The sequence below is a fragment of the Trachurus japonicus genome, chromosome 2, assembly GCF_045865225.1.
Source record: "Trachurus japonicus isolate A0001 chromosome 2, Traja_1.0".
Classification (NCBI taxonomy): Eukaryota; Metazoa; Chordata; class Actinopteri; order Carangiformes; family Carangidae; genus Trachurus; species Trachurus japonicus.
Window position 1 is genome coordinate 1185009 of NC_140908.1, and position 16041 is coordinate 1201049.

Sequence of the window (16041 nt, forward strand, 5' to 3'; positions counted from 1 at the left end):
GGGATTAGTATTACCTGGGGACGCCTGGTGATTTGTAAATGACCCCCCCACGTCTGTGTTTCTTGCGGTGCATTCGCACGGGATAAGTGAAGTCTGTATTTTTACTCGAATTTACTGACATTTAGGCTCCGATATGACGTCAAAGCTGTGCACATCGTAACATCCACTGCTGTCACATCCATGTGCAAAGCAAATGTAAATAAAATGTCAAAGCAGCAACGTGACTTCGCAACAGTGTTGTCGCAATAACGGGCCGTCATGGCCTATTAAAAAGCTGCATGTCAATATCCTCCGAAATTTCGCTCTTTTGATGGAACGGAGCCTGCTCTTTTTTCGAATGGGTCTCCAGCACCGATACCAGCCCGTGTTTGCACCTAAAACGCCTTCGAAAATGCCGCTCATAATTTCCACCGCAGCCTCCATGTTTCAACCCGTACAGTAGCTATGGTTTCAACCGGGGAAGAACAAAAAATGCCCTTTCAATTACTAAGATGCAGATTGGCACGGGACTAGTTTTACCACGGGACGTCGGTCTTTGGTGAAATATAGTAGGTCATTTGCGGGGGAATTTTTACTTTACACATTACTGACATGGCGCATTCGCACGGGATTAAGATCACAGACGTCCTCCGCAATTATTACTAATTACCTGAGGTCCCCAGGTAAAACTAATCCCGTGCGAATAGGGCTTTAGATGAAACTCAGCTCGCCACCTGCTCCCAACCAGGTGACGAGCTGAGCATCAGTTACCATGGTGATCCAGCCAGGTTAAACTCAGGCGACCTCACCCACCTGAGCATCCTCTGGCTCTTGAGCAGGTTCTGCAGGCCCAGCAGCCCCTCCTTCCTCTCAGACCAGTTGGCGCTGGCGCAGTGGTTCAGCACCTCGGCCACGTCCTCCGTCTGGCGCAGGAAGTGCGGCGCCATGCCGCCGTTCCTGGAGCTGTAGGAGCGCTCCGAGCAGGCGCTGGACGCGTCGCTGTTGGCGTCGTCGTCAGAGTACATACCTGGAGACTCGAAGCGCCGCCGCACGGGCCTCCGCTGGGGAGGGGGGGTAAAGGGTTAATGACTCCACTCTAATGAGAGCTTCACCTGACTAATGAGGAGGCGGAGTCATGCAGCTAAGGGGGCGGAGTCATGTAGCTAAGGGGGCGGAGTCATGCAGCTAAGGGGGCGGAGTCATGCAGCTAAGGGGGCGGAGTCATGCAGCTAAGGGGGCGGAGTCATGCAGCTAAGGGGGCGGAGTCATGCAGCTAAAGGGGCGGAGTCATGTAGCTAAGGGGGCGGAGTCATGCAGCTAAAGGGGCGGAGTCATGCAGCTAAGGGGGCGGAGTCATGCAGCTAAAGGGGCGGAGTCATGCAGCTAAAGGGGCGGAGTCATGCTGTCATGCAGGTGTGATGCTGCACATGCACAACGCTGAAGTTAGTTTCTGGTTCGGCTGTTACCAGGAAAATTAACTCAACGTGTGACACTTCTTGATGTAAAAACATTTTAGACATTTTAGGTTAGACATTCACTTTACCTGACACCCACTGTTTCATTTGTGAAACTTTTATTTTATTAGTGAACACCTAGACCTCATGTGCCTTTGTTGCATTTTCACAAATAGATTAAATCAGATCAGTGTTTGAATGAATGTTTAGACTGTAGGACGATCTAGGTACAGTGGTTTAATGTTTTTACTTATAAATAAAAGTTTCACAAATGCAACAGTGGGTGTCAGGCAAAGTTAACGTCTTATCTAAATGTTTTTACATCAAGAAGTGTCACAAGAACCAGACAAACAGTCACATTACGTTAATTTTCCCTTAATTGCGTCGTAACATGCGCTGAGAGGACGGCGAGCTGCTCTACCTTGTTCCTGGAGTCTCCTAACAGCTGAGGTTCACAGAGCAGGAGGACAGAGCAATAACTGATCAATCAATCAATCAATCACTGTGATTTCTACTTCTGTGTTTCACTTTGATTCTCACCAGAGCGTCGGCCACCGCCGCCTCCACGTCCGTGCCTGTGTTGAGGATCCGCATGGCGTTGACGGAGGCTGAGATCCGAGCCTGATGGGCCAGCCGGTCTGAGAGGTCAGAGGTCAGAGGTCAAAGGTCAGAGGTCAGCTGTCTGTTGAAATGCACTTTAAAAAACAGGAACAGGAAAGTAGGGCTGCCCCCCACCAAAGATTTTCTTGGTCGACCAGTAGTCGTCATTTATGACGATTAGTCGACGAATCGACCTAGATAGAGAAGTGTCACGACTTCACGACTACAAATTAAAAGCCCTATAGCCTTTCATATACAGTTTAGTCATATTGATTTTGACAAGACATGGCTCCAAATGTTTTTGTGTTTTTTTTCCTACGACCAATCGACCAATGAGATTTTGGTCGGCTCATGACTTTTTGGTCGACCAGTGCTTGGTCGACTATTTGGGGGCAGCCCTACAGGAAATAAAATCAATTTTCAACATAAAATAAACATGAAAAGCTGGAAGCAGAGTCTCATTCAGAACAAACAATGAATAATCAATAATCAATAATAAACAATAACCAATAATAAGAATGAAGCTGCAACAGAATCAGATGGAAACATTCTCTCTTCACAGTTTACAGCTCTTTGGTTGGTTGGTGTTGGTGTAACTGTGAAGAGCTGCAGCTCAGCGTCTCCTCCTGCAGGAGGAGGAGGAGGTGACGTCATGCAGGTGAAGAGGTGATGGGAAAATAAAATCAAACATCCGTCTGCTGAGAGCGTCTACTTCCTGTGAACACCTGGTCGTCACCTGAGTAACAGTCGGCTGACGACAGAGCGCTGGTGGAGCGGGACTGACGGCGCGTCGCTGCAGAGAGAACACTGATGATGTCACCACCACACTACTACAGAGGAGGAGGAGGAGGAGGAGGAGGAGGAGCTACACCTGAGGAGGAGGAGGAGGAGGAGGAGGAGGAGGAGGAGCTACACCTGAGGAGGAGGAGGAGGAGGAGGAGGAGGAGCTACACCTGAGGAGGAGGAGGAGGAGGAGGAGCTACACCTGAGGAGGAGGAGGAGGAGGAGGAGCTACACCTGAGGAGGAGGAGGAGGAGGAGGAGGAGGAGGAGGAGGAGGAGGAGGAGCTACACCTGAGGAGGAGGAGGAGGAGGAGGAGGAGGAGGAGGAGGAGGAGGAGGAGCTACACCTGAGGAGGAGGAGGAGGAGGAGGAGCTACACCTGAGGAGGAGGAGGAGGAGGAGGAGGAGGAGGAGGAGGAGGAGGAGGAGGAGGAGGAGGAGGAGGAGCTACACCTGAGGAGGAGGAGGAGGAGGAGGAGGAGGAGGAGGAGGAGCTACACCTGAGGAGGAGGAGGAGGAGGAGGAGGAGGAGGAGCTACACCTGAGGAGGAGGAGCTACACCTGAGGAGGAGGAGGAGGAGGAGGAGCTACACCTGAGGAGGAGGAGGAGCTACACCTGAGGAGGAGGAGCTACACCTGAGGAGGAGGAGCTACACCTGAGGAGGAGGAGGAGCTACACCTGAGGAGGAGGAGGAGGAGGAGCTACACCTGAGGAGGAGGAGGAGGAGCTACACCTGAGGAGGAGGAGGAGGAGGAGGAGGAGCTACACCTGAGGAGGAGGAGGAGGAGGAGGAGGAGGAGGAGGAGGAGGAGCTACACCTGAGGAGGAGGAGGAGGAGCTACACCTGAGGAGGAGGAGGAGGAGGAGGAGGAGCTACACCTGAGGAGGAGGAGGAGGAGGAGCTACACCTGAGGAGGAGGAGGAGGAGGAGGAGGACCAATCACATGAGACCTGAGACTGGTTAGTGTCTGATCAGCTGATTAGTAGAAGAGAAACAGGAAGGACATGAAGACAGGTGAGAGACAGGCTACACCTGAGGACTGAGGGGGAGGGAGGGGGAGAGGGGCTGAGGGGGAGGGAGGGGGAGGGGGAGGGGCTGAGGGGGAGGGAGGGGGACGGGGAGGGAGGGGCCGTTACTCACCCAGGGGGGAGAAACCCCGGGCCGGGCTGGTGTCACGACTGCTCTCACGACTGGTGTCACGACTGCAGCCCTGACTCATGCTGGGGCGAGGGATACGACTCCGCGCTGGAGGGGGAGACAGGGGGGAGACAGAGAGGAGGAGGAGGAGGAGGAGAGAGGAGGGAGAGAGAGACAGGAGAGACAGGAGAGGAGGAGAGAGAGGAAGGAGAGAGACAAGAGGGAGAGAGAGAGGAGGAGAGACAAGAGGGAGAAGAGGAGAGAGAGGAGAGAAGGGAGGGGAGGAGAGGAGGAGAGGAGGAGAGAGACAGGAGAAGAGGAGAGGGAGAGGAGGAAAGAGACAAGAGGGAGAAGAGGAGAGGGAGAGAGGAGGAGAGACAGGAGAGGAGGAGAGAGAGGAAGGAGAGAGACAAGAGGGAGGGAGAGAGGAGGAGAGACAAGAGGGAGAAGAGGAGAGAGAGAAGAGAAGGGAGGGGAGGAGAGGAGGAGAGGAGGAGAGGGAGAGGAGGAAAGAGACAAGAGGGAGAAGAGGAGAGAGGAGGAGAGGGAGAGAGAAGGAGAGAGAGGAGAGGACGAGAGACAAGAGGGAGAGGAGGAGAGAGAGGAGGAGGAGAGAGAGACAGAGAGGAGGAGAGAGGAGGAGAGAGAAGAGGAACAGGAGGAGGAGGAGAGAGACAGAGGGAGAGAGAGGAGGAGAGGAGGAGGAGGAGAGAGAGATAGAGAGGAGGAGAGAGGAGGAGAGAGAAGAGGAGGAGGAGAGAGAGGAGGAGGAGGAGGAGGAGGAGAGAGAGACAGAGAGGAGGAGAGAGGAGAGAGAAGAGGAAGAGGAGGAGAGAGAGACAGAGAGGAGGAGAGAGGAGGAGAGAGAAGAGGAAGAGGAGGAGGAGGAGAGAGAGACAGGAGGAGGAGAGAGACAGAGGGAGAGAGAGGAGGAGAAACAGCAGTGCAGGCGAGGTTGTTAGCATTAGCAGCGTTAGCAGCGTTAGCAGCAGCAGCAGCGACACATGAAGCTGTAGAGAGTTAGTGACAGACTGAAGGAGGATTAGTAACTGGACTCAGTGGGTCAGTTCTCCTGCAGCGGTGGCGGCCATCTTTAACCTCCCTGTTTCTGTTTTGAATCTAACTTTATCCGTCTGCCTGTCAGTCAACAACACACACACACACACCTGCTCTGGAGGGGCTGGTCTCTCTGCTGCAGCCCTGACTGCGGTGACCTCGGGGGCGGGGCTTGTTGTCGCCCGTAGCCGAGGACGACGAGGAGCTGTTGGTGGCGGCGGCGGTGCCCATGGTCGGTCTGGGAACTCTGCCATAGGTGGAGCTGAGGAGGCGACCAGGAGAACCTGAACGACTCCCAGCTGGAGGAGGAGACACAGAGTTAGAAGAGGAGGAGGAGGAGTAGGGAGGAGGGGGGAGGAGGAGGAGGGAGGAGGAGAAGGAGGGAGGAGGAAGAGTTAGAGGAGGAGGAGGAGGAGGAGTAGGGACGAGGAGGAGTAGGAGGAAGAAGAGGAAGAGGAGGAGGAGGAGGAGGGAGGAGGAAGAGGAGGAGGAGGAGGGAGGAGGAGGAGGAGGAGGAGGAGGAGGAGGAGGAGGAGGAGGAGAAGGAGGGAGGGGGAGGAGGGAGAAGGGAGGAGGAAGAGGAGGAGGAGGAGGAGGAGGGAAGAGGAAGAAGAGGAGGAAGGAGGAAGAGGAGGAGGAAGGGGAGGAAGACGAAGAAGAGGAGGAAGGAGGAGGAGGAGGAGGAAGAGGAGGAGGAGGAGGAGGAGGAGGAGGAGGAAGAGGAGGAGGAGGAGGGAGGAGGGAGGAGGAGGAGGAGGAGGAGGAGGAGGGAGGAGGAGGGAGAAGGGAGGAGGAAGAGGAGGAGGAGGAGGGAAGAGGAAGAAGAGGAGGAAGGAGGAAGAGGAGGAGGAAGGGGAGGAAGAGGAAGAAGAGGAGGAAGGAGGAGGAAGAGGAGGAAGAGGAGGAGGAGGAGGAGGAGGAGGGAGGAGGAAGGAGGAGGAGGGAGGAGGAGGAGGGAGAAGGGAGGAGGAAGAGGAGGAGGAGGGAAGAGGAAGAAGAGGAAGAAGAGGAGGAAGGAGGAAGAGGAGGAGGAAGGGGAGGAAGAGGAAGAAGAGGAGGAAGAGGAAGAAGAGGAGGAAGAGGAGGAGGAGGAGGGAGGAGGAAGAGGAGGAGGGAGAAGGGAGGAGGAAGAGGAGGAGGAGGGAGGAGGAGGGAGAAGGGAGGAGGAAGAGGAGGAGGAGGAGGGAAGAGGAAGAAGAGGAGGAAGGAGGAGGAAGAGGAGGAAGAGGAGGAGGAGGAGGAGGGAGGAGGAAGAGGAGGAAGGAGGAGGGAGGAGGAGGAGGAGGAGGAGGAGAAGGAGAAGGGAGGAGGAGGGAGGAGGAGGAGGGAGAAGGGAGGAGGAAGAGGAGGAGGAGGGAAGAGGAAGAAGAGGAAGAAGAGGAGGAAGGAGGAAGAGGAGGAGGAAGGGGAGGAAGAGGAAGAAGAGGAGGAAGGAGGAGGAGGAGGAGGAGGAGGAGGAGAAGAAGGAGGAGTTCCTCACGTTGAGACTGGGAGACCACCTTCCCTCGGCTCCGCCCCCTGCTGTCCGTCACCGTGGGACCGTTTCCTGCGCTCGTCCTCCGGGTTCGGACTCGACCTGAGGAAACAGAGGGGGGGGGGGGTGAGTGTGTGTGATACAAACACAAACACACACACACACACACACGGTGACATCATGCACCACATCACAGTTCATCTCAGGGGGCGGGGCTCAGGCTCAGTGACATCATCAGGTGCTGTAGAGGAGGGGGAGGGCGGGGTCTGACATCATCACCGCTCCAACCAACCAGCTGCCTCAGCTCGTAACCATGGAGACAGACAGGTGTCTGACAGGTGTCCATGCGGAGAGAGAAACGGCCCATGCACTGACACACTGAGCACAACGACACACACACACACATCTTACCGTCTGTGTGAACAGACCAGGAGGCGTCTGACAGGAGGAGGAGGAGACACAACAAGGAGGTTAGAGGAGGAGGAGGAGGAGGAGGAGGAGGAGGAGGAGGAGGAGGAGGAGGAAGAGGAAAAGGAAGAGTAGGAGGAGACATGACAAAGAGGTTAGAGGAGGAGGAGGAGGAGAAAGAGGAAGAGAAGAAAGATAAAATGGAAGAGGAGGAGGAGAAAGAGAGAAGAAGGAGAAAGAGAGGAAGAAGAAGAGAAAGAGGAGGAGGAGGAAGAGCATAAATGGAAAGAGGAGGAGGGGGCGGAGGAAGAGGAAGAGGAGAGAGAAAGAGAAAGAGAAAGAGAAAAAGGAAGAAGAGGAGGAGACATGACAAGGAGGTTATAGGAGGAGGAGGAAGAGGAAGAGAAGAAAGTGAAAGAGAAAAAGGAAGAGGAGGAGGAGACATGACAAAGAGGTTATAGGAGGAGGAGGAAGAGGAGGAGGAGGAAGAGAGAAGAAGGAAAAGAAGAGGAAGAAGAGGAGAAAAAGGAAGAAGAGGAAGAGCAGAAAGAGAAAGAGGAGGAGGGGGAGGAGGAAGAGGAAGAGGAGAGAGAAAGAGAAAGAGAAAGAGAAAGAGAAAGAGAAAGAGAAAGAGAAAAAGGAAGAAGAGGAGACATGACAAGGAAGTTAGAGGAGTGAGGACAGCCCTGTGACATCATCACTGGGCGTCTTACCCAGCGAGGCGTAGGAGCCGGGGGGGAGGGCGGAGGCGGAGCTGAAGGGGGAGGAGCAGGACGACGGCGCCGCCGGCATCCGGGTGCGTGCGGTGGCCGTGGCGGCGGCGTTGACGTCCACGTCGCTACGGGAACGCTGCAGGGAACTCTGGGAGGAAGACGACGCTGCCGGCGTCCTGGGGGCGGCGCCGGGCTTGGCTGGAGGAAAGAAAAGGGGGAGGAGTCAGAGATGAAGCGAAGTGACAACATGAAAAGGGACCAATGAGAAGAGGAGGAGGAGACTCACATCTGGACGAGCTGCTTCCCACCGAGCTCTTCACCGACAGAGGACGACTGAGACACACACAGACTCATCAATCAATAACAATCAATCGATCAATCACTGATCAATCACACAGGACTCATTAGATACAGATAGGGATAGAAAGGGGGCGGGGCTTCATGATGACATCACGTGATCAGCTGATCATTACATCGTTACTACCATACGATTGGCTCATGTTACATGGATCAGAAGAGAAAGAGGAAGAGGAGGAGAAAGAGGAGGAGGAGAAAGAGAAAGAGGGAGAGAAAGAGAAAGAGGAGGAAAAACAGAAAGAGGAAGAGAAAGAGGAGGAGAAAGAGAAAGAGGAGGAGGAAGAGGAAGAGAAAGAGAAAGAGAAAGAGGAGGAGGAAGAACAGAAAGAGGAAGAGGAGGAGCAGGAAGAGAAAGAGGAAGAGGAGGAAGAGAAAGAGGAAGAGGAAGAGGAAGAGGAGGAGAGGAGTGAGTGTGCGGGGGCGGAGCCTCACTTGAGGCTCTCCTGCGAGGAGGAGGAGGAGCGGTCCGAGGTGGGCAGTGACATCAGACTGTCTCCGCTCCTCAGGTGAGCCTGCAGAGCCTTCTGATAGGACGCCTCCAGGCCCTGGAACAGAAGCTCCGCCTCCCGGCTGAAGTGGGCGTGGAAACTCCAGTAGCACCTGCAGCATTGACATCATGACATCATTATGACATCATTATGACATCATTAGCCACGTATTGATCGGTTATCGGTTGATGGGTTTCGTTGCTTCCTGTCACTTACTTCCTGGCCACGGAGCGCGCCTCGGCGTCGGCGTCGTGGATCCCTTTCTTTATGGTCTCCGTTAAAACTGAGCCGTGTCTGCAGGAGCACACGCCAAACACACCAATCAATAATCAATAATCAATAATCAATAGTTTACAGATTAAAACTCTAAACTCTTCTGTCTGGATCTTTCTTCACTGAGTTCCTGTTTGCAGATTTTCACAATAAGACTCAGTGTCTCTGTCTGTCATCGACTGGCGGGTGGATGGGAACCTGAACGCCCCTCGGCGCCGGTGGGGGGGGTCGGGTTTCTCCCGGGAGGCGGCAGGAAGCAGCCGGGCGGAAACAAGAGATCCCACAAGAGACCCCCCCCCACCCCCACGACGACGACGTCGCCATGGAAACTGCTGAGGAGACAGACCTGGACCTGGACGGTGTCACGTTTCCCCCCTGAAGGTGAAGGTGCGTTCAAGGCCTCACAGTAAACCTGAGCGCTCACACACACACGCCTCCTGCTGTCAGTCCTCACCTCTGCAGACTGCTGGTCGGCCACTCCTGCAGCAGGAGGTCCAGGAACTCAAAGCAGCGCCTGAGACCACAACAACAACAACAACAACAACAACAGTGAGTGGACAAAACATTAACTCATCGAGTGCCACGCTGTTTTCACAGCTTTAATCCTGGAGCAGCATTTAGACCCTTGTTGGCCAGTTTATGTAAAGCCATAGCGTATTTTATATTACAGCTATGGACACATGCTAATAGCTCGTTTGAAAGGTGAAGTTTTCTGCTTCCAATAGGGACAAACCGTTTATTTCTACATGGCTCCGTTCCTGAGCCATCCCAAGCTGAACAGTGGCCAGTTTTTATCAAAACTCCTGCTTGTTTTCTAGAAATGGAGATATAGTGTCTTCTATCAGGAGCTTTGCGGGTGAAAGCGGAGTGGTGCCAGTCAAACTCTTCGCAGATATTTTGCATAAAAACACACACACACGGCGTCAGGATTGAAGCTGAATGTGTTCGCTAACTAGTGGTACCAAGCCATAACAACATGAGGCAGTAGATTTAAAGATATGGCCTGAGGTATTCCACTGATTTGACCCAGTGCAGCAACCATCAAAAGCTGAATTATGATAAAATATCCAGACCGTGAGTTTTCATTAGTTTTTGATCGTCTTCTATTTCAGTTCTGTTCGTCATAGAGTTCCCAAATTCACACATAAGGTGTGTTAGAGTGTCTATTTTCTTAACTAAAATGTTTTTGGCACTCAATGAGTTAATTGGAATAAAAAATAATAATGAGAAGAATCATCATCATCATCATCATGTAAAAATAAAGACATTTAAGGATAATACAGATGATACAGGAGAGACAATATTACAATAAAGTAACATTTTAACAATCAGACCAAGATGAAAACAGATGAATAAAGATAAAGTCTGACCTCCTGATGGCCACAGACTTGGACGCACAGTTGGTGCTGATGATGGGCAGGAGTCTGGGGAAGTGTGTGTGCTGTGAAACCACGGAGACAGAAACAGAAGCAGCATCATGTGTCTGTTAGCGGTTCTGATTTCATATCTGAATATATCTGAAAACAAACAGCTCATTTCTGCTCTTCCTTGAAGGTGAATAACAAGTTTAAACAAATAAGTTTGTTTTTAAAAGTCGCTGTGCACTGAACGCTGCACGTTGTTGAGTTTTACATCTTCTTCCTGTGAGATATTTCACAAAGGCCACTCAATAAACTTGTTTTAGTTCCCACTTGCAGTTACAGTGAGCGCCACCAGGGGTCAGACACACAAACAACCAACTTCCTGTGTGCGACACCGTGTCTGTGTAACGTGGTTACAAGTCGCCGCCGCCGCCGTCTCGTGACGCTGACACAGGAATGTGTGTCAGCAGGCGAGGACGAGAGAGAGAGAGAGAGAGAGGAGAGCGCAGGTTCGAGTCCCGTACGTACCCTGAGGATGAGGCGGATGGCGGCCACGCCCGACGTGGCCATGACTTTGGCACTGTTAGGGACCAGGTTGAGCAGCGCCGGCATCACGGCCTCGGCGGCGTGGTCGAACCGAGCGCCCAGCACCTGGGACAGGTGTCTGGAACAGAGAGATGATGTCATCAGACCGAGACAGGACGCAGAGCCAACAAATCAAATCTGATGATACGGTGTGGTTGATAGCTGTAGTTGACCCACCCCAGCGTGATGCAGGCCTCCCTCACCACCTGGGAGCGCAGGTCTTTGGCCGACATCTTGAACGCCGCCTCCATGAGCCTCAGCTGCTGCGGGAAGCCGTCCAGCTCTGCAGCGCCGGCCAGCAGCAGCGAACGCACCTTCTTCAGCTGGAGGAGAGGGAGGAGACAAGAGGTGTCAGCACCGTCGCCATGACGACCCCTCAGACCTGAGGAAGGATGATGATGATGATGACGACTCACCGCCGCCACTCGGAGCTCCCAGTCCTTCTTGTCGTCTGACAGAACGTCCCTGATCTTCGTCATGGCGTCCTCCATCTCCCTGTTGGAGTAGATCTGGAGGAGGAGGAGGAGGAGGAGGAGGAGGAGGAGGAGGAAGAAGAGGAAGAGGAAGAAGAAGAAGAAGGAGGAGGTGTGAGGCGGTGGGAATCAAACCTGAACCTCAGCTCACTGTAGAATAAACCAAATCAAACCTGCAGAGTGGGAACGTCCTCGAAGGCCTGGAGGAAGTCATCCTCATCCACCGCTCCAGCACCGGACCGGTCCCGCCCTGCAGACAAGACCAGGACCAGGACCAGGACCAGGACCAGAACCAGGACCAGGACCAGGACCAGGACCAGGACCAGGACCAGGACCAGGACCAGGACCAGGACCAGGACCAGGACCAGAACCAGGAGGAGGAGACATTAGATCAGGATCATTCACATTAACATGAGTTAAAGTTTCTTTTCTCACTCTGTAAACACAGTTGGTCTGTGAGACATTTAAGTGCCTGTGGGAAATCTGAGCTCTTTACCACCTACTGTCTAAATCAGGGGTGTCAAACTGGTTTTAGTTGAGGGGCCACATAGGCTACAGCGCAATTTGATCTCAAATGGGCCGGACTAGTAAAATAATAACATAATAACATAACAATAACAAGAAGTCAAAAATGTTCTCTTTGTTTTAGAGTAAAGAAGAACAAGTAGCTACATTATTAGATGTTCCTACAGTTAATGAACTGCTCTTTCATGGGCTTATGGGACATAAAAAGAAGGTGGTTGGGTCCTCTGGAAATGTTTTACTCCAGAAAGACTTTTAGATGCCATTTCTGCCTTTCAATTAAGCTTTAATTAAACTCAATGATCCAGAAAAACGTAATAATGTCCTTACAGGTGATGCACATGCAGATGTCCAAAATATTCACTACCATGCAGCAGGTGTGCAATTTCAACAATATTATGCCCCTTCTGTCTTCCATTCATTTTCACACTTGTCTTCATCCTGAGGGCCTGACTGGACCCTCTGCCGGGCCGGTTTTGGCCCCCGGGCTGCACAATTGACACCCCTGGTCTAAATAATAATATAAACAGAGCGTGTTTCTCTATAAGGAGGACGGTGGTTCTGACCTGCTGACTTGGCCCCGGAGGAGGAGGAGGAGGCGGAGCCGGGCCGTCTGAGGGAGCCCACGCTCACCATCGTCCTCCCGGACAGAGACGCTCCTTTGGACGAAGACGAGGAGCGGCCGCCGCCGCCGTCCACCGAGTCATCGTCCTCGAAGGTTTTATCTGTGGAGGAGACGGGAATGTCAACAATGTGTCAGCTGACCGCCAGGCGGGATGACCCACATTCCTCCATCGCCACGGAGACGGCAAGGAGGAGGAGGAGGGACAGACACACACACAGGAGGACAACAGACCATCGTCCATTCTCCTGATCAATCAATCAGCTGATCAGCTTCTCATTAATCAATAACATGACATCACAGATCTTCGGTTTCGCCCCCCCCCCCCTCCTCGCAGAGCGCCATGTGACTCCGCCCCCTCGCTGCACTGGAATCTGACAATCAATGCTCTTTCATTATTCACACACACAGAGTCACCTTGTGTTTTAGTTGAGAGGAAAAACTCTGACCTGACGTGTGTGTGTGTGTGTGTGTGTGTCACCTGTCGCCTGACGTTTACCATGGTAACACCAACACAACATGACAGCATGAGGAAAACAAAACAAAAGATTAAAAAAAAACAACAAATGATTAAAAAAAAAGATAAAGATGTCTTCAAAATAAAATGAATCATTAAAGCAGATAACAGCGGCACGGCCGTTTCGGCTAATGCTGTGTTCAAGGCAGGCTTTTGAAACCGTAAGTTACAGCTTCAAGTCACAACTACGACTTGGTAGCGTTCCAGGTAACCCGTAGCTCGTGTTTTTACCGTCCTGTTGTCTGTGAAAGTTCCCTATAACGGCCACTCGTAACTTCCGACCCGTGAACTCGTACCAGATCGAACTGGTATGACTTCACAGGAAGGAAAAACACAAAGTACGAGTTTCCTTGAACGCACCATGAGTTAGCAGCCCCCGCCCTTGTCAGGCATCAATTGGTCCTCGTGCTACGTCACCACATTCACGCGCATCCCTTGGCTGCACACACAGCCCTTCATGCCGTTCTCTCCCCTCATTGGATAACACTTGTATCCCACAAGGAAAATTTTCTCCTCGGGTTACAGCAGAGCAGAGTGACGGAGAGACTCGTGTTTAGGCTGAAATACTTCATGTAAGTGATTGCTGACGGAAAATAGGACTATTTAGGACTTATATTAACAAAAACATTCCACTGATATCTGCTTTAAAAATGATATAAAATAAAAATATGATCTAAAACACATCAACCAGGTGACATCATCGTCCGCTACATATAAAGTATTGATCGTAACTGAACCCTGTGGAACTGTTGAGCTAAACACAGACAGCAGCACTTCCTGCATGTGTGAGGCTAACAGTTTCCCTCCGCTTCCAGTCTTTGTGCTAAGCTACGCTAAGAGTTCAGAGATGCTCCTCTTAAAAAAACAACAGCAGCTTCTCAGCAACAAACAGAACCAACAGAACCAAGCAGAGCAGAGCAACAGAACCAGAACCAGAACCAGAACCAGAACCAGACATGCACACACACACATGCAGCAGCAGCAGCAGCAGCAGCAGCAGCAGCAGCATCTTACAGGAGCAGATCCTCCTACAGACCAGTTTCCTCAACATGCCGACAGCTGCTCCTCCGTCCTCCTCCTGTTGAGGACAGAGGAAACGGAGCCTCCTCCCTCCTCCTGCTCCTCCCTCCTCCCTCGTCAGGAGCACGTGCTCTGTCTCTGTCTCTGTCTCTGTCCTCCACACACACACACAGAGTGGCAGCAGCAGGATGGAGGAATCAGGAGGAGGAGGAGGGAGGTGATGAAGGACAGGAAGGATGGAGGGTGGGGCCGGACCAATGGGAGAAGGAGGGAGGGGAGGGGGCGGGGCCGGTCAGCGGACAACCAGTGGTGGAGGAGGAGGAGGAGGAGGAGGAGGAGGAGGGCAGAGATGACGGACAGCCACGGTGCCATGATGACTCAGGAGGAAGAGGAGAGAGGAGGAAAAGGAGATGAGAGATGGAGAGGAGGAAGAGGAGGAGAAAGAGGGGAAGAGAGGAAGAGGAGGAGAAGGAGAAGAGAGGAGGAGGAAGAAGAGGAGAAAAGAGATGGGGAGAGGGAAGAGGTTTTCACTTCCAATCACCAATACCGGATCATTTATTGATCTAAAACACTGCTCAGTTATTTAAATGTGTCACTTGTTGTGTCGGCCAATCAGATGACAGGGCTCAGAGCCTGCTCTCCTCTGATTGGCTGGCTGGTGTAATGGGGCTTTCACACCGAACACGCAAAGTACAGGCAGCCGACGCAGCTAAACCAAGAAGCAGCAGCAGCTCTAAGCTCCGCCCACCACCACCACCGTGTCATGACCTCAGTCTGCTCTGTTTACTGGGCCAGTCTCACTTCCTGGTTCCTGTCCTGTAATCTATTACATCAACTGATTAGTAACAGTAATCTGTAATCTGTAAATTCTATTCTGTTCTGTTGTATTATGGTCTGTTGTGTGTCAGGTGAGTCCACCGTCTCTAAATAAAGCAGCTCCACTGCTTCAGTTTCTCTCTCTTCATTATTCAGGAGGTTTCCTACTGTGCAACCAGAGAACACCTGGCCCCGCCCCCAATTACACATGGCCCCGCCCCCTGACAATAGGCCAATCACTAACGAGCTGCGTGGCTAACGAGCTGCGTGGCTAACGAGCTGCGTGGCTAACGAGCTGCGTGGCTAACGAGGCAGCGTTCAACTTCACTTCCTGTGTGATGTCGCTCCACCTGCAGCAGCGTCCGTCGCCTGGAGAGAAACGTTACCCTCCTCTCTCTCCTCCCCCTCCTTACCCTCCTCCCCCCTTCCTCCCCCCTGGTCTTGTGACTCCAGGGACGACAGCTGACACCACTCCTACAAAATAAAAGCCTCAGGCTGCCTGGAGTCAGTTTCCTTTTCTTTGTCCTTCAGCTCTTCCTGCTGCAGCCTCTTCACAATAAAAGCCTTTGTAGGAGTTTAAAATTATTATTATTTATTTGTTAAGAAATTCCACTGTCAAACTTTTTTTTAAAGCTTCAGTGAATAAACGTTCATCACATGTTTGTCTTCAGGCCCAAACAACAACAACACAGAGACAAACAGCTGTTGCCATGACAACAAAGCAGCCACCAGCAGCAGCAGAAAGACGTGATCTTACCTGACACAGGTGACGGCACCATGTTCCCCGACCGCTGCACCTCGTCGAACTTACTGAAGATGACGTTGAGCCTGCACACACACACACACACACACACACACAGAGTCAGACTCTTTCTGACGTCAGTGAACGCATCAGGAGATTTTTTCAAATTAAAAACAACAAAAGACAAAAGGAGTTCCTATTGGCTGGTGGGAGGGTTCCTGAACGCACCGTGACTGCGGCAGCCCCTTCTTGCCCAGGTCGATCCTCACTCTCTCTCCAACATGGCGGTAGATCTCCACCAGGCAGCTCAGAGCGGCGTCACGGACCTGAGGTCAAACACACATCTGTCAATTCCTATTCTTCCTGCTGCCAGTGAACGCCTCATCACATCACTGTTACTGAAGAACTCACAACTTCAACCTTTTGTTAGAAACTGCGTCAAAGCGTCTCAACGCAACGTGATCAAAGTGTTGTGGTCGTCACGGCGACGGTGGGTCCTAATGGACCTGACGACAAGAGGCTCAGAGTGTGTGTGTGTGTGTGTGTGTGTGTGTGTGTGTGTGTGTGTGTGTCTTCAGGAAGGGAAGTTCCCGGGCTCAGCTTCCTGTCCAGTTCCTGTGATGACAGACGTCTGCAGCCAATCAGGACGCCACGGGGTCA

The 16041-nt window shown here is 52.4% G+C and overlaps 1 protein-coding gene across 12 annotated transcripts in view; it reads right to left on the bottom strand.

Annotated features, from left to right (window-relative positions):
• The window catches only part of LOC146990458 (CLIP-associating protein 1-B-like), a 35988-nt gene that overhangs the window by 14242 nt on the left and 5705 nt on the right, over nt 1-16041 (bottom strand). For 3 of the 12 annotated variants that reach the window (XM_085794051.1, XM_085794043.1, XM_085794109.1), the window contains exons 6-26: nt 15610-15707; nt 15397-15467; nt 12231-12389; nt 11316-11392; nt 11086-11178; nt 10847-10992; nt 10613-10748; nt 10094-10164; nt 9178-9237; nt 8667-8744; nt 8395-8562; nt 7892-7938; nt 7606-7803; nt 6896-6922; nt 6491-6586; nt 5121-5309; nt 3958-4062; nt 2770-2826; nt 1974-2071; nt 1855-1878; nt 793-1040 (exon numbers count right to left, since the gene is read on the bottom strand). In XM_085794051.1, the coding sequence (XP_085650177.1) occupies nt 793-1040; nt 1855-1878; nt 1974-2071; nt 2770-2826; nt 3958-4062; nt 5121-5309; nt 6491-6586; nt 6896-6922; nt 7606-7803; nt 7892-7938; nt 8395-8562; nt 8667-8744; nt 9178-9237; nt 10094-10164; nt 10613-10748; nt 10847-10992; nt 11086-11178; nt 11316-11392; nt 12231-12389; nt 15397-15467; nt 15610-15707 (2246 nt within the window). The remainder of the gene's footprint in view (nt 1-792; nt 1041-1854; nt 1879-1973; nt 2072-2769; nt 2827-3957; nt 4063-5120; nt 5310-6490; nt 6587-6895; nt 6923-7605; nt 7804-7891; nt 7939-8394; nt 8563-8666; nt 8745-9177; nt 9238-10093; nt 10165-10612; nt 10749-10846; nt 10993-11085; nt 11179-11315; nt 11393-12230; nt 12390-15396; nt 15468-15609; nt 15708-16041) is intronic. The other 9 variants (XM_085794133.1, XM_085794069.1, XM_085794141.1 and 6 more) reach the window with 7 other exon arrangements.